General features: G+C 43.0%; 1 protein-coding gene across 1 annotated transcript in view; it reads right to left on the minus strand.

Annotated features, from left to right (window-relative positions):
* STARD13 (StAR related lipid transfer domain containing 13) overlaps nt 1–24,832 on the minus strand; it is a gene marked incomplete in the record, with an annotated part of 274,328 nt that overhangs the window by 20,727 nt on the left and 228,769 nt on the right. Inside the window, 3 exon segments of the mRNA XM_030200373.1 lie at nt 3,060–3,174; nt 6,462–6,669; nt 10,646–10,844. Coding sequence (XP_030056233.1) covers nt 3,060–3,174; nt 6,462–6,669; nt 10,646–10,844 — 522 coding nt within the window.

Raw genomic sequence — 24,832 nt, forward strand, 5'->3', positions numbered from 1 at the left:
AGAACGCTTTTGATAAAGATCCTCATGAGAGACTCCTGAGAAAATTAAAGAGTCATGGGAAAGGAGGTGATGTTCTGGTGTGGATTAGGAATTGGTTATTAGACAGAATACAGAGGGTAGGGTTAAATGGCCATTTTTCTCAATGGAGGAGGGTGAACAGTGGAGTGCCGCAGGGATCAGTACTGGGACTGGTGCTATTTAACATATTTATAAATGATATGGAATTCGGAACGATGAGCGAGGTGATTACATTTGCAGATGACACAAAACTATTCAAGGTTGTTAAAACACATGTGGACTGTGAAATACTGCAGGAAGATATTGGAAGACTGGGAATCCAAATGGCAGATGAAATTTAATGTGGACAAATGCAAGGTGATGCACATTGGAAAGAATAATCCAAATCACAGTTACCTGATGCTAGGGTTCACCTTGGGGATCAGCAACCAAGAAAAAGATCTAGGTGTTGTTGTAGGTAATACGTTGAAATCTTCTGCTCAATGTGTGGCAGCAGCCAAAAAAGCAAACAGGACGCTAGGAATTATTAGGAAAAGGATGGTGAATAAGACCGAAAATACTATAATCCCTCTGTATAGCTCCATGGTGTGACCTCACCTTGAGTACTGCATTCAGTTCTGCTTGCCGTATCTCAAAAAAGATATAGCAGAATTAGAAAAGGTTCAAAGAAGAGCATCCAAAATGATTAAGGAGATTGAACTCCTCTCATATCAGGAAAGGCTAAAGAGGTTGGGCTCTTCAGCTTGGAAAAGAGACGGATGAGGGGAGATATGTTTGAAGTCTACAAAATCCTGAGTGGCGTAGAACGAGTTGAAGTAAATTGATTTTTTTACTCGTTCTAAAAGTACAAAGACTAGAAGATACTCAAGGAAGTTACATAGAAATACTTTAAAAACAAATAGGAAGAAACAGTTTTTCAATTAACGAATAGTTAAGCTCTGGAACTCTCTGCCGGCTGATGTAGTAACAGCAGTTAGCGTATCTGGATTTTAGAAAAGTTGGGACAAGTTCCTGGAGGAAAAGTCTATAGTCTGCTATTGAGACGGATATAGGGAGGCAGCTGCTTGGCCTGGGATTGGTGGCATGAAGTGTTGCCGTGATTTGGGTTTCTGCCAGGTACTTGTGACCTGGCTTGACCACTGTTGAAAACAGGATACTGGGCTAGATGGACCATTGGTCTGACCCAGTATAGCTACTCTTACGATCTTATGTAAAATGTTTTCCGCATGGATTTTTTAGATGTCATATACAGAATCCTCCCTCCATAGTGGTTAATGGAAGGAGAATTACACTGGCTGCCTGTTTCTGCAGGAATTGTTTTTAAAGAAAAAAACAGGAAGTGGGAAAAGGAAGAAAGCTCCAAAACACAATAGGACTTAAAAATAGAACAATGCTTTAATTCATATAACACAAGGAAAAGTCCATTTGTTGCTGTAACATCAAAACCTCAGCGGTTGTGAAAAAGACTTGATACAGCACCACATTTCGGCCCAAACAGCCTGCCTCAGGAGTTTACAAAACTCTGCACTCAATTTGCCTAGAGTGCAAATTTGTGCACTTAAGTTACAGAATAAGGGCAGTTGCGCATACAACTTAATTAAAAGAATTGGCTGTTAATTGGAGTTAACACACAGCCAATTATTGGCTTAACTTGGTGTTAATTAACACTAATTGGCACCAGTTAGTATTTGCACGCGCAACTACCCTTAGTTGCTCTTTTAGAATTTGTGTGCATACAAGTTTTAGGTGCTGTGGATGTGGGAGGGGCATGGGTGGGTCAGGGGCATGCCTAGGAGTTAAGGCCTAGATTCTATATATGGTGCCTAAAATAAATCAGCGCTGAACGATACCCACTTATATGGAGCTGAGTCCATCTCCTTTCAAGGAGTGCTCAGGCCCAACTCAATACTGTTTTCTAATATTATTCTCAAGGATGGACCATTTTTCTTTTTAAGTCATTACAGTTTACTGGTGCTGACAGACATACTCTGTATCAATTACAGAGAGTTCTCTGTTCAGTAGCGTACCAAGGGTGGGGCGGTGCTGGCGGTCCACCACAGGTGCAGGCAGCAAGGGGGTGCGCGGAGCAGGTGCGCGGCTGTTGGCTCTGTTGGTCCCCTGCCCCCTCTAACATCACTTCCTGTTCCGCACACCCCCTTGCTGGGAGGAAAAGTCTAGTGATGTGCTTCGGGGGGCACTGCGGCCACCCACCCCAGATGGTGAACAGGCTAGGAACACCACTGTCTTGGTTACTTTACTTCTTTCTAGCTCTTTCTCTGTATTCCTCCTAGGGATCTGCAATTGTTAGCAGCATTTGGAGGCCTTTACTAAAGGGTTGCAGTGCGGCACCAGGCTTGTTGCGTGCTAATCCAGAACTACCGCTGGACTACCGCAGCAGCCCGGTGTAGTTCCTACCCCGAGTGCGTGCCATTTCCAGTGCTACAAACATATTTTGGATTTTTGTAGTGCTGGAACTTAACTGGCGGTAATCACTGCCCGATTATCGCCATGTTAGAGCAGGAGCCCTTACTGCCACCTCAAGGGGTGGCAGCAAGTGCTCCCTCTGAAATGGCAGCGCAATAAGTGGTTCACTTACTGCATGGCCATTTCTTTAAAAAAAAATAAAGACAGCCTTTTACCTGCTGCGGTAAAAGGGGGCGCCAGTGTGCATCAAAAACATGCTCTGACGCTAGCGCAGGCCCCCTTTTACTTTAGCTTAGTAAAAAGACCTCAGTTCATTTGCATGCCTTAAAAATGTAGTGTGCTCAAAATTGATTTAGTGCACATTAACCTACTCATGTTAAAAAGTTCTAATGCATGGTAAAGAATATTATTAAAATGAATGTGTGATCTAACAAAACCACAAAAATATGAAAATGAACCAAAAGGTTTTTGACTCTGCACATCCCTAGTTCCTCTCTATCTTCATCCCTCTAGGTCTTTTCTTGATTGACCACTACTAAAATATAAGAGGCCTTGTTGACTCTCTCTCTTGCATGCCTATAGTGTGACCTGTGAATGCAGTAATCTGGGTCACTCACCTCAAAAAGTTTGTTGCATTCCATTATCATATGTGCAAGTCCTTGAGTTGCTGCCAGATTCTCATTGAGATCCTTCTGATCTGGTTTTCCTGTTGCGTATTTTTTCTGTATTACCCTGAGATTGAATTCAAGGTCACAGGCATTATCAGGAGAGCTACAGGTCATATATATATATATATATATATATATATATATATATATATATATATATATATATATATATATATATATATATATATATATATATATATATATATATATACATATACACACACACACACACACACATACATATATATATATATACATATACATACACACAGTTGTATGCAAATCATCAAGCCTTTCTGATTAAATTGTATATTTCAATGAATTCTTAAGTGAACAGAATTTGACACAATCTCTATATGGTACAAAGTGAAACATGATCTGGGTGATTTTTGGAGCCAGAAATTCAGTGATGACACCTATGGGGGTACCTCATTGAATATTCAGAAGTTATCTGGGAATTACTGGTATTCAGGGGTCCTTTTACTAAGGTGCGCTGAAAAATGGCCTGCGGTAGTGTAGGTGTGGCTTTTGGGCGCATGCAGAATCATTTTTCAGAGCACTTATAAAAAACGCCTTTTTAAACTTTTTGCCGAAAATGGACGTGCGGCAAAATCAAAATTGCCGCTTGCCCATTTTGGGTGAGACCTTACCGCAAACCATTGACATAGTGGTAAAGTCTCATACAGTCACTGGGCAATAATGACCTACGTGTGCCAAATGCCACTTGGCACGTGTCCAAATATATATATATATTTTGGCTACGTGTATCAGACGTGCAGCAAAAATGAAATTACCGCTAGAGCCACGCAGTAGCTCTGTGGTAACTCCATTTTGGCACACATTGGGCGTGCATAGATGCTTACCGGCTTAGTAAAAGGGCCACTCAGAGTGGTACCCAGATAACTGGGCATAGTTATGACTGCTTTTATGTGGTCCTAACTGCCAGATTAGTTATCCAGGTACCACCACTACATACTGGATAATGTCACAGTTGTCTGCCCGAATGTTCGGTGACACTATCTGGGTAAATGCCACTAAATTTATCTTGGTAACAGCATCTTCTACTCAGATAAGTCAAACTGAATATTGACCCCATTATCTTTCAACAATTGTTATTGCAAAATTACTATATGATAACTTTAACAGAGTAAAAATAATAAAAAGTGAATACGGCATGTGCTAATGTTTGGACACCTTTCCAGTTGATTCATTAGTATTTTTTTTTAATTCCTAATATGGCCCCAAAAGTTAGTTAGCTTATTATCCTTTAATTAGTCATGTAAACACAATTCCAGGGTTATATAAATACCCTGACCCTTCTAGCGTCTCATATTGTGATTGTTGTTCTATGTAAAACCGTGGCATCCTTTAAGCAGCTATCAGAGCATTTGAAAATTAAGATAATGAACTCTTTCAAAGCAGGGGATAGCTTTAACAAATTTTCTGAATGCTTCCAAGAAGCAATTTCAACTGTCAGAAACATTATTAAGTAATGGAAATTATGTGGAACTGTTAACTTGGAACATGTTCTCAAAGACCAAGAAAACTCCTGCTAGAACTGCCCAAAAACTGGTCAGATTTGCAAAACAGAATCCACAGATCACTGCAAATGACTTGCTGAAAAGTTTAGCTGACAAAGATCCACAATACAGCATTGCTTACACAACAATCTATATGAGAGAATTCACAAAAGCCATCATCTAAAGTATGCAAAAGAAAAACATGGTAAACTGGAAAATTGTTTGAAACAAAGTTCTTTGGATTAATGGAATGACAATTGAACTGTTCAGCCACAAGAACACAAGATATGTTTGAAGAAACGGGCTGATGTGAAGAATTTGAATTTGAAGGAATTATCCTGCCCCTGCCCAAATAAACTGAGTGTGCTGGGAGGGAATGCCCAGTGGCACTTGGCAGTGCTGCTAAATATCTCCTCTGTTTGCTGCAGCTCTGTTCTGGCAGTACTGGGTTGGTCCCAGAAGTTATGCAGGCACTGATAATACTCGGAGCTAGTACTTGCATAGCTAAAGAAGCAAGTAGAACCACTTAAGCAGCAGTCCTAAGTTTACCCAGTTTAGCTATGTTTACGTTTATTCACTCACTTGATATTCTGGACCAAATTCTGTAAATGGCGCCTTAAAAATCAGCGCTGAAAAACCATGTGATTACCAAAATTCTATAAATGACGCCTAAATTTATGTATAGTTTACAGAATATGCTCATGCACTGTTCTTGTGACTAAAATTTAGGTGCATCCATTTAGGCCACCTAAAACCAGGCCTAAATACCTGTGCCTAAGTTAGGTGCATATCAGGTGTATTCTGTAATAGTGCGCATAGTTTTCTGAAACATCTACAACCCGCTCATTCCACGGCCAAGGCCACATCCCCTTTTCAACTGCGCGTACTAGAATTTATGCGCTCCGTATTATAGAATATGCCTAGAAAGTTGTGCGAGTAAATTCTAATTAAAGCCAATTAGTGATGCTAATTGGTTGTTAAGTACCAATTATCAGCACTGATTGGCATGTCAATCAATTAAGTTGTTCATGTAATTTGGCCATGTGGTCAAATTAGCGCTCAGAACTTAAGGCGCCATATTTAGAATTTGGGGGACTGCCTTTACATAGGGGAGGTCAAAGCAATTTACATACTAAACCAAGTAAAGAAGGAAGGAAAAAGAACTCCATGTTATTGACAGGAAAAGAGCACAAGCATGCCGAGAACGCAATCACATCACACATATACATATGAAAAAAAAAGGGAGCCTGAATCATCATACGACCCCCACGCCAGCACAGTTAGTACAGGGAGGCATTGAAAGATAGCTTAAAAAATGAGCATTCAGTGATGACTTGAACCTGGGAAGGGAAAGTTCAGATCTCAGAAGAGGGGAGAGGTTGTTTCAGAGTTTAGGAGCCAAGAAGAAAAAGGCAGAAGATCTTGTGGAATCGTAGTGCACACACCTAGGGGAGGAGAGGACTAAGCAGTGGGGATCAAGAGAGGGGAGGGAATAAGCAGGGGTCTTGGAAATAATGACTAAGGAAAGATAAGAGGAACAGACAGAGTGGAGGACCTTATGAGTAAGGACCAGGATGTTAAAACCAGGACGGACCTGTAGGAAATGGGTAACCAATGCAATTGATGGAATAAAGGAGTGACATGGTTGAACTTCTTGGCCCGTAATAATATTGACTGTACCCACATAACTTAAGTATCACCACTCACCCAGATAATCGATGCCACTGCCTGGACAAGGCCCAGCATTGAATATTTGTGTCTAATTTGGCTGTTGGCATGAGCATTTAAAAAAACAGACAGAAGCACTGTAACAAATCAAAGAAATACTTACTTTGGTGAACTGTCTTTCTTTAATATATTGAGGTGAAAAAGGGAAGGTGCTAAACATACTGCAACATTCATAGGAGTCATCTGGTTTTCTGCCACGGAAGTGACATCATTAAGGAAGCAGAGTAGTGTCTGTAGAACCTCTCTGTTTTCATCTGACATCAACATGATGGCCGCTTTCACCAACTGAAGTCGCTGCTCTTTGGGTACATCTGAGGGAAATCAAATACCAATTAAAGATATGAATCATTAAGGCAGAGGGATCTGAAAAGTAGTCACTGCAATGGTAATTAATCATTTTCAACATAGCAACACTAATTTCTTTAGCAGTATAGGATAAGAACAAAAGTCATTCTGAGTTAAAACCAAAGTCCATCTCTCTGATGGTGGCTAATTCAGGTCACAAGCACCCATCAATTCCACTGTACATTTTGTGTCCTAATACAACCTTAGAAAATATTTATCCTTCTAATAACTGCCAAAATGGGTTACAATTTTAACGTAAGTACAATTTGCAAATATCTAGAATCAACAACTCATAGATAATTCAACATAACAATGTAACATCATAACCTTCATTATTATCACAACAAATAAATATAATCATAAAATAGTACAATATATCCCTATAAAATAACACAAAATTAAAGAAATCCAATCCAAATTTCAATCTGGTAAAACTCTTCCAATAAAACTCAACAAATAAAATCTCCAGGACCAACCATACCCTTTCTTAAAACTAAACCAACTGGAACAAAATAGCCATGTCTAAATCATGGCAACATGACAGGAAATCATCCAAGTGTGACCAGGCAGGGCTGCCAAGAGACTGAGCGGGGTCCGGGGCAAGGCTGCCTCTGGTGCCCCGCCCTCCCAGAGGTCATCGCCGCCGCACACCTCCGTCCACCACCGGGCTGGGCCCCCTGAATTCAAATCATAGCGCCTCACCTCGACCTCGCTCCGTGTGAAAAAAGCACAGCAGCGGCATTCTGCAGATCGCCTCCCTTCGGGCCTTCCCTCCCTGTGTCCCGCCCTTACGCAAGTTACGTCAGACGAGGGCGGGACACAGGGAGGGAAGGCCCGAAGGGAGGCGATCTGCAGACTGCCGCCGCTGCGCTTCTTTCACATGGAGCGAGGTCGAGGTGAGGCGCTATGATTTAAATTCAGGGGGGCCCGGCCCAGTGGTGGACGGAAGGGGGTTGGGTGGAGGGGACTGCGGCGCAGGGCCACCCTTGGAGGCCCGGGGAATTTTGTCCCCCCTGCCCCCTCTCTCTGCGGCCCTGTGACCAGGCACAGAGGGACCTCTCTCTCTCTCTCTTTTTTAAGTATCTTGGCTTTAAAAAAGTCTTAAACGCCAGAGTTACAGCTTTGATCTAACCTAGGCTTCTACTGGCATCCAGTGAAATCTTATTAATACTGTATCCTACCAATAACTAAACAGCTGCATTTTGCACTAATTGAAGGAGCTTTATTGACTTTAAAGTCAGATGTACATAAGCAGTCTTAAGGTACGGGCATGCTGTATACATACTATATCTATTTAGTAATGGCTGTAGTTGATGCAGAAGAGCCGTTAGTAAAACAGCTGAGATTTAAGGTTCTATTGTAAAACCTTAATTTACAGTATTGCTACATTATAGATCTGATCTTTAGGTGTAATCACCATGACATCAATAATTCCTGATGGACTTACCAATATGTTTTTTTCCTTCACACTTGTGTCTCTGTCTTTCAGGAATTTAACTATAATTTGTATGTAATAGCTCATAAACAGTTGTTCAGCATACCTGAAGATGTCTTAATAACTTCCTAATAGCGTGTACAATATATAGCATTGACAAAGAACTGATACCAGTAATTATTTTAGAACAGATGTTCTGAATCCAGTCCGCAGAACACATCCAGCCACAATAAATCCACAATGATATCCACAATAAATATGCATGAGATATATTTGTATGTGCTACCTCCGCTGTATGCAAAATTATCTCATGCATATTCATGGTGGGTATCCTGAAAACCTGACTGGCTAGGTTTGTCCTGAGGACTGGGTTCAGAACCATTATTTTAGAAAGATATCCACTTGTAAAGTGCATACACATGTAAATTTCAGAAAGCCACTATTTACATGTGGTAATCCACACCACATAATTTCAAAGGGGGGTAGTTTAGGCAGCACTAATTATCTGCACGTGCATTCCCCATTTTACAAAAGGCATACAAATATATGTGGAAAAATATCCACGTTAGATTTAACAGCAGTTCAAAGGAAAGCACAAATTTTAATAAAGTGCTTGTTTCAGTCAGACGTTTACAAGAAGGATTAAAGAAGTCATTCTCCTTAATCCCATTTAGTTTATTTCCACCTCCAAAATGAAACCAAGTTAAATTTATGGCCTCACTGCTTATCTGGCAGCACTTAACATGTAGGCTTGTAAAATGGGGCCAGCTACACATGGAAGTGGAAACACATATTTGTGGAAGCTGCATAATTGCCACTTTCACGTGTAAGTGTTGATACCCCTCATGTGGAAACTGCTGGGTTTGCGCCATTCAGTTTTTCAACATGTAAATTTAAGAACATAAGAACTGCCATTCTGGGTCAGACTGAAAGTCCTGGTCACAAGTAGAGAGCTGCAAGGGAATGGGGAATGAGAGCATTCCTGTGGGTATGGAAGAAGTTGCCACTGGATTCTCACACGGATGGAAGAAGTTGCCAAGGGTTTCCACTGGGATGGAAGAAGTTGCCACGGGACTCCCATGGGAGTGTAGTCAAAATCTCTGGTGACTCCAGAATGAGGCTGGAATGCATTTATGCCCCAATGATCAGAAGCAAACACAGGCACTAGAGATTATTAGCGAGCGCGTGAAACAATGAGCTCGCCGGCTCTGACCGCATGTAAGTGCATGCTAAACAGGGCATTAACTATTTCTCCCTAATGCTCAGCGGGCGTTGCTGCTGCGGTAAACCCTACACCAACTCAGTGCTGGTGTTAAGGTTTGTAGAGCATTGGGGAGGAGCCCTGTCCAGCATGCATCTCATTCCACCTGGATAGAAGCCTCCTCCCCCAACTCTCCTCAGACCGAGACGGCTATAGGGCTGGAGAGATCCGGCCCTCCATGGTAGTTTAGCACCCCCACCCCTCCAACTCTCCCCCCCTCCAGACAGAGGGCTAGAGAGCTGGAGGTACACCGGACCTCCAGCCCCTCCCTGGTGGTCCAGCGCTCCCCTCAACCCCATGTACCTTAAAGATGGAGCACTCCCTCCTTTTTCCAGAGTTGCCTCCACAATGGCAGTGTCCTACCCTGCCCAACAAATCCTGGGATGCGCTGGGCAGGGCTTCCCTACCATATAAAGGAGAAACTCCCTTATATGGTAGAGAAGCCCTGCGCAGTGCATCCGCATCCCAGGATGCACTGGGCAGGGCACTGCCATTTTGGAGGCGACGCTGGGAGAAGGAGGTAGTGCTGCTACTCCCTCCTCCGTCTTCAAGGTACAGTGGGGCGTTTGGGGGGGGGGGGCGCTAGAGCAGTGTTTCCCAAGTCCGGTCTTGGAGTACCCCTTGCCAGTCAGGTTATCAGGATATCCACAATGAATATGCAGGACAGAGATTTGCATATAATGGAGGCAGTATATGCAAATCAAGTTCATGCATATTCATGATGATTTCTTTGGGAGTGATGTTGAAGATATTGGGCTTTTGCTCATTCATCTATGTGGATGACATCACTATTTATATTCTTTTTAAAGGGGATATATCAAGTATATTATCAAGAGTTGACCAGGCATTGAACTGCTTGGACAATTGGGCTGTATCATCTAAATTAAAGCTGAATGCAGAAAAAATTAACCCTTGTGATTACCAAGCCGCGCTAGCAGCTGCCAGTGCACTAATACCAACACAGCCCATGAAAACAGGAATGGCCACTAAGCAGTTTGTGAACATTTTGCCTGAATAGAAATATGTTCAGTAACATTAGTTGCCAACTCTGAAGACTTGATTAAACTAATCAAAACGACCTCAACTTAAATGGCGCACTGGAAGGCAGTAACTGTTAATTTTGGTTATGAAACAGTGGCAAAATATGATGGCTATCCTGGTTTCTGTTGAATACAGTGCAGACTAACTCTGCTTCAAGAGAACAATGACAATAATCTTTGTATTTCCATACTGCAGTATTACATACACTGGTAGATGTGCAGGAAGGTTTCCCCTAGCTTGCTGGTGAGAAGTGGTTCCGGAAGGTCCCTGAAAAACTGTTTTACCATGTCGGCCACGTCATATGCACACTGGTCTTCATAGCAAACGTTTTCAGGGCAGCTTTCATTCATCTGTCGCAAGGCTTGTATCCGAGATTTAACCCCTGATTTCCGAAACAGGCCAACCTGCAAGAAGATCATTCAGTATAACACCTCTTTTCATAGGGCACCTAATTGTCAAGTCAAAATTAAATTGTGAGGTTCTCAACATAATCTTAGAAAAATATGTATGTTTTGATGAACCTCTTGATTATAGATATACATATAACTGGGAAACACTGTCATAAGTGGAACATTTCCATTTTATACATGTATCTTTACTTTCTTTTTCAGTCATATCATGAATTATCTTTTCACCAGAAACTTTTCACACTCGCAAAACAGACTTTTGAAGTGAACACCTAACTACTTCATATCTATATGTATTTACATTTTGTTCAGTTCTCAGTCTCCTCATAGGGCCAGAACTAGATATTCTGGCATCCAGAGCAAGTAACCAACATTTTCCCTCAAACATGAGGGTTAAGCTGTAGGGGTGGACTGTAGCCTAAAACTGGCCAGGAGCAAGGCTGCCAAGAGACAGAGCTAGGCCTGGGTCTGGACCACCGCCCCCCACCCCACTCAGGTCGACACACTCCCACTTGGGCCGCTGCCGCTTCTGTCCCCCATCAGGCTGCCAATGTCCCCTGTCCCCCACTTGGGCCGTCAGCCCCTGCTCCCTACCTTCCTGCATCTGCTCCTTCCTTGGTCTGTCACTCTCCTGCTCCTGTGTGCCGGGACCGGGTAATCGCATTAGCGCAATCACCCGGGTCCCGACACACAGGGGCAGGAGAGAGACAGACCCCTGCACAGGGCCCCCCCCTTGGAGGCCAGGCCTGGGGAATCTTGTCCTTTCTGCCCCCCCCCCCCTCAGTGGCCCTGGCTCAAAGACCTTTTTTTCATACCAACCTATGGAGTATCAAATTACACTGTGATCCCACAACTCCCCAGCTTCGCTTACACCCAGTCAATCTATATCAGTGAATGTTTTTTCATTCATGCGTTGCTGATAAACAGAGTTTTCTTTGAATAAAAGCTGTATGAAAATGCTATAACACGTAGGAGTCAACTTTTCAAAATTATTGGGGGTGCTAAGCCCAATGGAAATGACCCCTCCCTGGACACGTACAAGGAATTTTCTCAATATTGGGGGTGCTCAAGCACCCACAGCACCCACAGAGTCGGCTCCAATAACATCATTGTACCAGAAAAACATTGTAATCATGAGCCTGGCAGAACTGAAGGGAAAGAAGAGACAGATGTTTCCTCTTACTCTCCATAAACAGTACAGTCCATTCTCGTTATTCACACATACGACATTCGCTATTTCACTTATCCACAAAGGCGCAAATAGTGGCAGCCATTTGCGGTACCGTGTTCATGTATTCGAGGACATACATCTTTCGCTTTCACATTTTTGGCATTTGATTGTTTGATTCTTAAAACTGCCACCAAGCATCCTAGGACAGCCAAGAGGGATACAGATGGTTTTTAATCTTTGCCTCCAAAAACTACAGGTACTTGCAAAACGGAATAAATATGATGACCAGATTAAGACAAGAACTGTTTCCATCTGAATGATACAGAGACACAGTGAGAAAAAGAGACCTGCCCCAGGAATCACAGAGAGTCTGTGGCAGTCCCAGGACTGTTCACTGAATAATACATTACAGTTTGCTTCTGGAAACAGCCACCAAGCGTTCTACAGCAGCCAAGAGGGATACAGTAAATGGATTTTAATCATTGCCTCCAAACACTACTTGCAAAATGGAATAGACATATTTAATCTGATGACCAGATTAAGACAAGAACTGCTTCCATCTGAATGATACAGTACAGTTTGCTTCTGGAAATGGCCACCAAGCATCCGGGGGGGGGGGGGGGGGGGGGGGGTAAGTTACAAGCTACATGCCAATCGTAAGAGAAATAAACATGTAATGTGTCTTAGTGACAAAATAGGTGTGTTAGATAAACTTCGTTCCAACATGTCTGTTTCTGCTGTTAAGGGTTAATGAATCAAAAATCCAATCCATGAAGCAAAAAGAGGAAGAGATTTGGTGGTCTGTTCATGAAGCAATACCAGAAAGTTCCAAAATAACATCTGTGGTTCGTGATGAGTCAATGGAAAAGATGGCAAAGTGGTTAAATCTGTGGATAATGCAAATGGTGGATGAAAAAAAGCACTGTGGACAGTACTGCTGTAAGGATGAAAGCCAAACAGATTTATAAACACCTCACCCAGCGTCAGGAAAATGTGGAGGATTGGCCTAATGGTTAGTGCGGCGGGCTTTGATCCTAGCAACCTGGGTTCAATTCCCACTGCAGCTCCTTGTGACCTTAGGCAAGTCACTTAACCCTCCATGGCCCCAGGTACAAAAGCTTAGATTGTGAGCCCTCTAGGGACAGAGAAAGTACCTGCATATAATGTGTACAGAGCTGCATATTACTAGTAGCATTATAGAAATAATTAGTAGTAGTAGTTAAACCCTTTTCTACTAGTTCTGGCTGGCTTGTGCGGTTTAAAGGGTGATAAGTGCTTAAAAATGTAAGCTTTTGTGGTTATGCAGCAATGTTTCATATGGTACAGTAAAAGCAAGGAGTAGGGATGAACCAAAAAAGACCCTCCAGTCAGATGAAGAGCAAAGTGTGTAATTAAGGGCCCTGTTTACTAAGGTGCATTAGTTTAGGCGCCCAAAGGGATATTGTAGGCACGTTCATGGTTAACACACCTGCATGGTTAGCTTGTTAAAAAAACGCTGCTTAGTAAACAGGACCCTAAGAGCACTACACCAGTAAAAAGACCCACCACGGGGCCGGTTTCGGCGGGAAAACCGCCTGCCTCAAGATTCACGTCAACTTTTCAAGAAATGTTAAAAGGCTTTCTACAGTGGTGCTGAGACATGCATAAAACAGTTGATGGAACAACAAGCAAACAAAAAATATTGCTGTTACAAGCACTTCAGTGTTCTTCTCAAGGTAGACAACGCTACCAATATTGAGCTGTTTTATGCTTGTCTCAGCACCACTGTAGAAAGCCCTTTAACATTTCAAATTTTAAAAACCTGTGATCTTAAGTAGAGGAGTGTGGTAGCTGTGTTAGTCCACTCTTAAGGTTATCAATAGAAATCAAACAAAATAAAACATGGAAAAGAAAATAAGATGATACCTTTTTTATTGGACATAACTTAATATTAATGTATTAAGTTATGTCCAATAAAAAAGGTATCATCTTATTTTCTTTTCCATGTTTTATTTTGTTTGATTTCTATTAAAAACCTGTGAAAACATATGCAACAGGTTATGTAGCAAACTGCCCCATCAAACCAGCACTAACCCGCAAAACATAAACAGCAAAAAGGCTACTTATGGAAAAGCAACACTGCAAATATTACACTGAGCTCTAGGAGTCATTGCAAGAAAGCTCTTAAAATGAGAAATGAAGTATATTTTAGTGAGGATGTCTACCTCAGATTTCTAGCTCTCTGGGAACACCCAGTAACATTAATATTTTGTAAACAGCAAGGAACTCTAGTGGGATTTTGCGGGGTAGTGTCTCATATAATAAATACAAATACACCTCCCATTGGAAAAACAGTACAGAATAAGGGATCAAAAAATTAAAATGTGTATATGCATGGAAACTCCATCAACCGTGCAATGCAAAACTGAAGAAACACAAACAAAAATGCATTTCTCTTATAGTGAGCAAAATGCAAAGCTATAAGAGATGCATATTGCCAAGACTGACATAATCCAAATATTAATATGAAAACAAAATATTTTTCCTTCCTCTATTTGGGATATTTTATTTTCCTAATCACATTAGTCACAGTCTCTCTTTTTCAGTCTTTTTAAACTCCTTTTCCATGGTCTGATGTTCATTTTCTATTTCTTATCTCTCCTCTCAGACTCTGCTCCTTTAATTCTCCCGCCTTCCTGTCACTATCTTTCTTGTTCCTTTAATTTTATTCTTTTATTTCCCCTCTTGCTTCTTTATATTGTATCCCCATTATTTTCCTGCCAGTCTGTAATCTTCTTGTCCCTTGTCTACCTAACGGCTTTTATCTTCCACTCAATTACTATTCTTAACCTATCATCTCTCTCCACTCCCCCTCGTTAATCGTGAGTCTCTACTCTTTTCATTCTCATTGAACTTACTGAGTCCCTACTCTACACCTACTCAACAGCTAAATTCTTGAAATCCATTTCCCCTCCAATTTCTGAGTTAACCCTTTTTCCTTCCCCATGCACTCAGTGAAGTTCCCACTCTGTGCTTCCCCCACAACAGCCAATTTTCTGTTGGCCCCTACCTGTTTTCTCCATTCTTTCCCAGCCTTCCCCCAGCTAAAAATATGACCTCACCTTCTGTCCTCAGTTCAGCATTTGCCCTCTCTCTCTCCCCACCCTGCTCAGCATCTGCCTTTTCTTTTTCTTGTCCCCCAATCAACCCTCTTTCTTCCCTTACCACATGTCCAACATCTGTCCTCTCTTTTTCCCCTCTTTCTAGCATCTGCCTTCAGCCTAGAAGGGTCAGACCAGTGGTCCATCTAGCCCAGTATCCTGTAGGGGTATTTCCCTGTGATTTTACCTGTGATGGCTTTGGTTCATACTTCTGCATTGGGGAATCTTGGTAAGTAATCTGTGGGTAACTGTTATCCAAAGGATTATTTGTTTACCTCCTACAATCCTGTTTTCTAAATAGTGGTCAAGCCAGGTCACAAGTACCTGGCAGAAACCCAAATTGTGGCAACACTCCATACTACAAATCCCAGGCAAGGCAGTTGCTTTCCATGTCTGTCTCAATAGCAGACTATGGACTTTTTCTCCAGGAATTTGTCCAAACCTTTTTTAAACCCAGATACGCTAACCACTGTTACCACATCCTCCGGCAAAGAGTTCCAGAACTTAACTATTCGTTGAATGGAAAAAATATTTCCTCCTATTTGTTTTAAAAGTATTTTCATGTAACTTCCTTGAGTGTCCCATAGCCTTTGTACTTTTGGAACAGTAAAAAATAGATTTACTTCTACTCGTTCTACACCACTCAGGATTTTGTAGACCTCAATCATATCTCCCCTCATCCGTCTCTTTTCCAAGCTGAAAAGCCCTAACCTCTTTAGCCTTTCCTCATACAAGAAGAGTTCCATCCCCTTTTTCATCTTGGTTGCTCTTCTTTGAACCTGTTCTAATTTCGCTATTGGGCTCGTTTTTGAAAGAGATGGACATAAAAAAACTGACATAAATCGGCATTTGGACGTCCATCTCACAGAGATGTCCAAATTGGTAAAACCGAAACCTCATTTTGGACGTCTTTCTCCGAAGTCGGTCAGAAGGATGTCCAAATCTTAATGTGGCGTGGCATGCCTGGGGCATGTTCAAGGTGGGACTTGGGCGTTTCTTTCAGCCATAACGGAACAAAGCAAAAACGTCTAGCACTAAAACTTTGACATTTTGAGTTAGACCTGTTTTTCTTACGAATACGGCACAAAAAGGTGCCCCAAATGACCAGATGACCACTGGAGGGAATCAGGGATGACCTCCCCTTACTCCTCCAGTGGTCACTAACCCCTCCCACCCCCAAAACGTGTGTTGAAGAACATTACTTACCAGCGTCAGATGTCATACTCAGGTCCATGACAGCAGCATGCAGGTCCCTGGAGTAGTTTAGTAGTAGGTGCAGTGCACTTCAGACAGGTGGACTCAGGCCCATACCCCCACTACCTGTTACAATTGTGGAGGAAACTGTGAGCCCTCCAAAACTCACCAGAAACCCACTGTACCCACATATAGGTGGCCCCTTCACCCGTAAGGGCTATGGTAGTGTTGTACAGTTGGGGGTAGTGGGTTTTGGGGGGCTCAGCACACAAGGTAAGGGAGCAATGGTAAGATGTGTACCTGGGAGCATTTTATGAAGTCCACTGCAGTGCCCCCTAGGGTGCCCGATTGCTGTCCTGGGATGTCAGGGGGACCAGTCTACTAAAAATACTGGCTCCTCCTACGTCCCAATGGCTTGACCTTGGACGTTTTACACTTGGAAGTTTTTTTTTTTTCAAAAATGACTGAAAATCAAAGACGTCCAAATCACAGGACGTTCATGGTATTTTTGAACACAAAAGATGGCTGTCCATCTTTTTCAAAAATGACCTTCTTCCTGGTTCGGAATTTGGACGTCTTTGTAAAATGTCCAAATTCTGACTTAGACATTTATTTCGAAAATGCTCCTCCACATCTTTTTTAAGATACAGCGACCAGAACTGAACGCAATACTCAAGGTGTGGACGCACCATGGAGCGATACAAAGGCATTATAGTATTTTTGGTCTTATTATGCCTTTGTATCGCTCCATGGCCCTGCTTCCTGCTATTAAGAGAATTCGAACAGGAAGTCTGTGCTGATGGATGGGGTGGACTCTCAGCAAGGCTTACTTTTTTGTTGCTGGTTTGTTGCTTCTTTGGACACAGCATGGCTTTTGTACATACACAGAATTTGCTCTCCCATCCCAACTCCTGGCGCTGCCGTCACATAGTACTGCAATTTGCTCCTGCCTGCACCACTTAAAATACAGCACATGGGATGAAGCCTGGATCACCCTGCTTTAGTTAATCCCTTTCTCCTCTAATATGCTAATAGGAGGATAATTCTAGAAAGTGTGTCAGAAAATAGTTACAGTTAATTGTCAAAAAGTACCACCTACACCTCAGGTGCTTTCTGTTCCTCTCCGATAAAGTTTCAAAAAATTCTAGCCAAACTAGATTTGTGCAGATACTAACTTGCATCTATTTTAGTGAGCTATGTAACTTAATTAGTTCTATTTTTGACTACTTTTTTTTAATTGTGCTACGAACTATACAGAGAGAAGGTACCCTGATTTCAGTAACATAGTAAATGACGACAGATAAAGACCTAAAAGGTCCATCCAGTCTGCCCAACAAGATAAACTCATTTTACATGGTATGTAATACTTTATATGTTATGTATACCTGAGTTTGATGAAGTTACTACTACTACTACTACTACTTAGCGTTTCTATAGCGCTGCCAGGGTTACGCAGCGCTGTACAAGTTTAAACATGGGGAAGGACAGCCCCTGCTCAAGAGAGCTTACAATCTAAAGTTGATTTAACGAGACATTCTGCTTTATTAGTTTTGGCACCAAAATTACTTTAAACCTGTAACTAAAAGGTAAAAGTGTGATGGCTGGAAAGAATTTTTAATTTTATATTTGCTTTCATAGGCAGTGGAATGGGGTGGGCCACAGCCCTACAAATATTTTGCCTCAGCAATTGGTGGGGGGAGGGGGGATTTGGGAGGGGGCAGTAACAGAGCTTGGTTTGTTTTGCCTTACCAAATAAAAAGATGTTCAGCTGCCCCTTTATCCAATAAAGGACATTTACTGTCTGTAAAGAACTGGATAGAATCCTAAAACTGCAGGACAGTAGCTCTGGAACACAGCCCAGGAAGAATTGGGTAACTACTTGAATTTTCCCTCAGCGCATTGTGAATGAAAGTGAAAAACAGGCATAGTGAAAAAAAAAATGAGAAGCTTCTGATGGAAGGGGGGGGGGGGGGGGGTGCTCAGTTCAGCACATTAGAAGCAAATCCAATCTGGTTCCGGATCTGGTCCAAAAAGAGCACTTGTAAAATATTAAGATATGATACTTTTGGAATGCAATATCTTTTGATTTCCTACTCCAAGTACATCAACATATTTTCTTTTAACAAACAATGGGGTCTTTACAAAGCTTATTGGGACAATAATATGCATTTAAAAGGCATATGAATTGTGTTTAACATTGATATTTCACCATAATGTGTGAAAATCTGACCAAATGAGTGTTAAACATTAATGAACTGAGATGCATGAAAATGTAAGTAAAACAGCTTATTATGCACAGTGAATAACACAGCTTGTGTTGAAAAAAATTTGCAAGCTATGTTATGCAGGGAAAGTTGACAAAACATTCACAGGTAACTTTCCCCTGTGGGAGTACTGGCCAATAATGTGTGACCTCAAACTCCTGGGGCACAATTTTAACCCTTTAGTGTCCAATGTTCCCATCAATCTGTTCCCATATGGCTTATTGCGGGAACATTGGACATTAAGGATCTAGCCTGTTCATTAAATGTACTCCATCCCCCGACTCAGCTCTAAATCCCATTCTTGACCATGATGTTACTGGGGCAGGAGTGGCTGGGGATCGCTCCTGTCCCCTCTTGACCTTCAGGGATGGTTAGTAGGATCTGGGGGGTGGAGCGGGATTGCTGCCCTTTTATTTTAAAAAGGTGGTGAGGATTTGGGCCATATTTAATTTTTTTGGGACCCAGAAGCCAGAGCCGTACCACGCCGGAATCACTCCCTGTGCGACACACCCTCTAGTGCCTCCATCCTGCCCACAGAGAACTCAATAGACAGGGAACAATTTTGGCATTTCCGCCTTCCTTATGCCCTGTACACCGCTTGCACAGCCCTTGGTTTTGGTCCTGCTAGAAACCAGCCCAAAAGAAAGAGTCAGCATCGGTTAGTCACATGAAATTTAAAAAAAAGGGGGGGGGGGGGGGAATCCACTGAAGTTGAGTTTAGTACATCAGCTCCTGGGCTTCCAGCAGTGTGCTGTTGCCCCAATAATAGGTGAAGTAAACAGGCACTCACTTGAGCTGCAGCTATCGCCATGGCGTGGATCCTCAGCAGTCCCCCTCTGTCTCCTTACTCTATAGCATCTCTAAACCCCCCTACTCTGTTCTCAAGCATTTTCTCATTTATTTATTTATTGCATTTGTATCCCACATTTTCCCACCTCTTTGCAGGCTCAATGTGGCTTACAATACATCATGAATCGTGGAGATATATAAGAAATAAACATTTAGTATCATAGAAGGATCTTGGGTAACATGATAATGATAAGCATGCTATTAATATAACTCTTCTTGCTCCCAGCAATCTATCACTCAATCCTCTACCCAGTAGTCTCCAATTCTCTCATCTCCTGCAGTCTGATGCCCGGTGGTCTCCTTCTTCCTCAGGCTCCCCATTTTCATGCCCAGTAGCCTCAATCTCCAGTCAGAAGTGCCATCATATCCTGCCAGATAGCTCCAGTCAGCACAATCCCAGACTTCAGTCAGTTGTCCCCTCTCCTCATCTCACTGCCTCAGGATCCTACAATAACAGCTATTGCCTAGGGGCCCAATATTTAGAAGGATTTAACCAGGCAGGAGAAGCTCCCCGGATGCAGCGCACCTCCCCCGGCACATCACCTCCTAACACCGCCCCTCCCCCCCGGTGCATTGCTCTTACCTCCTGGGGTGCTGGGAGCAGCCGCGCGGCTGTTGGCTCCGCTGGGTCTCTGCTCCCTCTGTCCCGGAACAGGAAGTAACATCAGAGGGAGCAGGGAACCGGCACAGCCGACAGCCGTGTGGCTGCACCCTGCACCCCCCTGCAGTGTGCACCCAGGGCAGACTGCCCCCTACCACCCCGCCCCTCTGTAAGCCACTGAGTCCGGCTAACTCCCGCAGTTGGCGGTGACACCGGATATGCAACACCAGACCGTTTCCAGTGACCGCCATATAATATCTGGTTTATTTTTGGCCGGTTTAAACTTAACTGGCCATGCTAACATTCAACACTGGCCAGTTAAGTTTAAACTTGTCAGAGATAGGTCTGCTATTTTGGCAGCCCAATTTGGCTGCCAAACGTAGCTGGTGATGCACTGAATATCAGCAGATAGCCAGTTATATTGCGCAATATAACTGGTTAGCCATTAAGTGCTGACCGGGAATATTCAGTGGGAGATAACCGGCTATCTCCTGCTGAATATTTGCGGATATCTGGTTAAGTGCTATTTAACTGGCCACAAGCTGTTCCTTTCCGGCTAAATAACGCTGAATATCAGGGGGTTAATGTTCTCCAGTCCTCTTAGAAACTGGCTTTGGCAAATCCTGGAGTGGATGCTCAAGAGTTGTTTAGTTTCGTACATTCAAACTGGTTAACAAGTAGGTTAAAATCACAGGGGAATATCTTCAACCTCCAAAAACATCAAAACACGGCAGAACAAAAATCCTTCATACCGGGCTCTGTTTACATCAAGCTCACCCTTAGTTCCATGTACTTTACAGTATCCTGTCTATGGAACTTCCATGCTGGTTTTCACTCCCCTGCAGACCTGAAAATCTCTCGCATTTGGAGTGGGGTCTCCTGCTTTTGCGGGTCATCTCCTGCACTCCCGCTGAGGACCCAGGATCTCCTGCTCAGGAACTTCCCCTTCCATTGGCAGCAGGAGATGCCTTAATAAAACATCATCTCCTGTTGCTGCAGGACCAATCTTGCAATAAGAGCTGTGGGATTGATCCTGCAGTAGCAGGAGATGATGTGTTATTAAGGCATCTCCTGCTGCTGCTGGAAGGGAGGGAGGTGACTTCTGGTGCCACGAATTGCGGTGTTGCAGGGGTGAAGCTGTGGGTGGGGGTGGGAGGGCTGTGCCTTAAATCTCCCACAGATAAAGTAGATTTCCTTGGCAGCTCTGTCTCTAGGGCTCTGTAGATTTAGGGTCCAATGCTCTGGGTAATTTCAACCCGTGGATTTCTCCGGGTAAGCAGGCTTCCTTCTGTCCTCCTTCACCTCTGGCTTCATTACTTGGGGGTACCTGCTCCAGGATTCTCAGCCGGATCCATCTTTCCTCTCTTCCTTCTTTGCTCTGACACCTATTATACATCCCAGCTGGGTTCAGGAAGGTTCTTTGCCACACTCTGTTGCCTTTGCTATAGAATTTATTTGCTAAATAGATACTTTTGTTCTGTTTTCACAGAAGAAAATCCTGGAGAAGGACCGAGATGGACTGACAAAAGTACATGTGAGAGTGGAGTGGATTTGGCACCGTTCACGGTATGAACAACTAGGAAACCTAAAGGTGTATGAACAACTAGGAAACCTAAAGGTGGACAAAGCCATGGGACCGGACGGGATCCACCCCAGGATATTGAGGGAGCTCAGAGAGGTTCTGGCGGGTCCTCTTAAAAATTTGTTTAATAAATCCATGGAGACGGGAGAGGTTCTATGGGATTGGAGAACGGCAGAGGTGGTCCCTCTTCACAAAAGTGGTGATAGGGAAGAAGCTGGAAACTACAGGCCGGTAAGCCTCACTTCGGTTATTGAAAAAGTAATGGAAGCGATGCTGAAGGAAAGGATAGTGAATTTCCTGGAAGCCAATAAGTTGCAAGATCCGAGACAACATGGTTTTACCAAAGGGAAATCGTGCCAAACGAATCTCATTGAATTCTTTGATTGGGTGACCGGAGAATTGAATCAGGGATGTGCTAAAGACGTAATCTACTTAGATTTCAGCAAAGCTTTTGACACGGTTCCCCACAGGAGGCTCTTAAATAAACTGGACAGGCTGAAGATAGGACCTGACGTGGTGAACTGGATTAGGAACTGGTTGACGGACAGACGCCAGAGGGTGGTGGTTAATGGAATTCGCTCGGATGAGGGAAAGGTGAGTAGTGAAGTGCCTCAGGGATCGGTACTGGGGCCGATTCTGTTCAATATATTTGTGAATGACATTGCCGAAGGGTTAGAAGGTAAAGTTTGCCTTTTTGCGGACGATACTAAGATTTGTAACAGTGGACACCCAGGAGGGAGTGGAAAACATGAAAAAGGATCTGCGGAAGCTAGAAGAATGGTCTAAGTTTTGGCAATTAAAATTCAATGCGAAGAAATGCAAAGTGATGCACTTAGGGAGTAGAAATCCACGGGAGATGTATGTGTTAGGCGGTGAGAATCTGATATGTACGGACGGGGAGAGGGATCTTGGGGTGATAGTATCTGAAGAACGAAACAGTGTGACAAGGTGGTGGCCGCAGCTAGAAGGTTGATTCCCCTGTATAAGTCGTTGGTGAGGCCCCATCTGGAGTACTGTGTTCAGTTTTGGAGGCTGTATCTTGCTAAGGATGTAAAAAGAATTGAAGCGGTGCAAAGAAAAGCTATGAAAATGGTATGGGATTTGCATTACAAGACGTATGAGGAGAGACTTGCTGACCTGAACATGTATACCCTGGAGGAAAGGAGAAACAGGGGTGATATGATACAGACGTTCAAATATTTGAAAGGTATTAATCTGCAAATTAACCTTTTCCGGAGATGGGAAGGCGGTAGAACTAGAGGACATGAAATGAGATTGAAGGGGGGCAGACTCAAGAAAAATGTCAGGAATTATTTTTTCACGGAGAGAGTGGTGGATGCTTGGAATGCCCTCCCGTGGGAGGTGGTGGAGATGAAAACGGTAACGGAATTCAAAAATGCGTGGGATAAACATAAAGGAATCCTGTTCAGAAGGAATGGATCCTCAGAAGTTTAACGGAGATTGGGTGGCAGAGCTGGTGGTGGGGGCGGGGCTGGTGGTTGGGAGGCAGGGCTAGTGCTGGGCAGACTTCTACGGTCTGTGCCATGAAAATGGCAGATACTAATCAAGGTCAGGTATACACAAAAAGTAGCACATATGAGTTATCTTGTTGGGCAGACTGGATGGACAGTGCAGGTCTTTCTCTGCCGTCATCTACTATGTTACTATGAATTAGGTCAGAGTTACCTGGCTTCCTCATTGGTTGCCAGATCAGGAACTACCTTTCCCATAATTCAGGGTTCCCCCTTCTTCTGGGCTGGGTTTACCTGCATCATCAAGCCAGTCTATGTCAGCCCCTCCTCGGGGCTCATATTATCCAGCTCCCACTGCCTATCTCATAGAAGGCTCCACCTAGTGGGCTGCTTCATCTGGCTCCAGGGAAAAATACAGAACCAGCTCTCTGTGGCTTCTGGCTTTCCTCACTTGGTACAGTTCCTCCAGCTTAACTAGAGGAGCAGAGCCCTAGGGACCACATTTCTCATTATCCCTTGGCTTCCTCCCTCCTCAGAGCTGGAGCTGTCTGATTCCTGGAGTTTTTGCCGCTCCTCCTCCTCCACAATGCCTTTCCTCAGGCTCTCTCTCATGTCCTAGCTGCCATTTATAATGGTGGGTAGGCTTACCCCAGGTGCTTAATGTTTCTTACCTCCCCAAATACAGGATTTCAGGAGTGTCTTACAGGGAAACAGGCACCCTTAAGCCCTGCAGCTGGCAGTGATAGAGGGACTGTTACAATATAAACAAAGTTTAGAATAATATAAAGAAAAAAAGCATCATGAATAAGACCAAATCTGGACAGGCAAGTTTTTATTTTAAAAGAAACTAGTTAGAATAACAGCTACTGCTAGATACAAAAGGTTGTGTATCAAAGCTTGCTTTAGCTTCAAAAGAATGTAGGCTGTGTTGAGTCATATCTACGTGACATCCTGTTTATATTAAATTCTGTGCCTAATGGTATTAGTCAGATCTTCCAGTTCCCCCTTTTACAGAAATGAAGGACTCGGTTCAGAACAAGGCTTTTGTCTTAAGACTGCCTTTCCCACTCAACAAACTCAATATTTATGGTTATCTGTATCAGAAGCTTTGGTTTAAAAAATATATTAGTGCTAGAACCTGTAATAATAAGAAACTGAAAAGAAAATATTTATATCTTTTCCTAATCATATTACATGCAGCTCTGTTCTAGCACAGTGCTCCTTTCCCCCAAGCATAAAATGCTCTGTAAATGCACAGTTAATATATGATGTCATATTATGTTTACTGAATTTGATATACTGCTATAAATAACATTTAAATAAGAACATAAGAATAGCCATACAGGCAAGATCAATGGTCCATCTAGTCCAGTAACCTGCTTCCAGCAGTGGCCAATCCAGGTCACAAGTACCTTGCAGAAACCCAATTAGTAGCAACATTCCATGTTACCAATCCCAGGGCAAGCAGTGGCTTCCCCCATGTTCATCTCAATAACAGACTATGGACTTTTCCTCCAGGAACTTGTCCAAACCTTTTTTAAACCCAGATACGCTAACCACTGTTATCACATCCACCGGCAATGAGTTCCAGGGCTTAGCTATTCTTTGAGTGATAAAATATTTCCTCCTATTTGTTTTTAAAAGTATTTCTATGCAATTTCATTAAGTGTCTCCTCCTGGTCTTTGTTCTTCTTGAATGAGTGAAAAATCAA

The sequence above is a fragment of the Microcaecilia unicolor genome, chromosome 4 (assembly GCF_901765095.1).
Source record: "Microcaecilia unicolor chromosome 4, aMicUni1.1, whole genome shotgun sequence".
Lineage (NCBI taxonomy): Eukaryota > Metazoa > Chordata > Amphibia > Gymnophiona > Siphonopidae > Microcaecilia > Microcaecilia unicolor.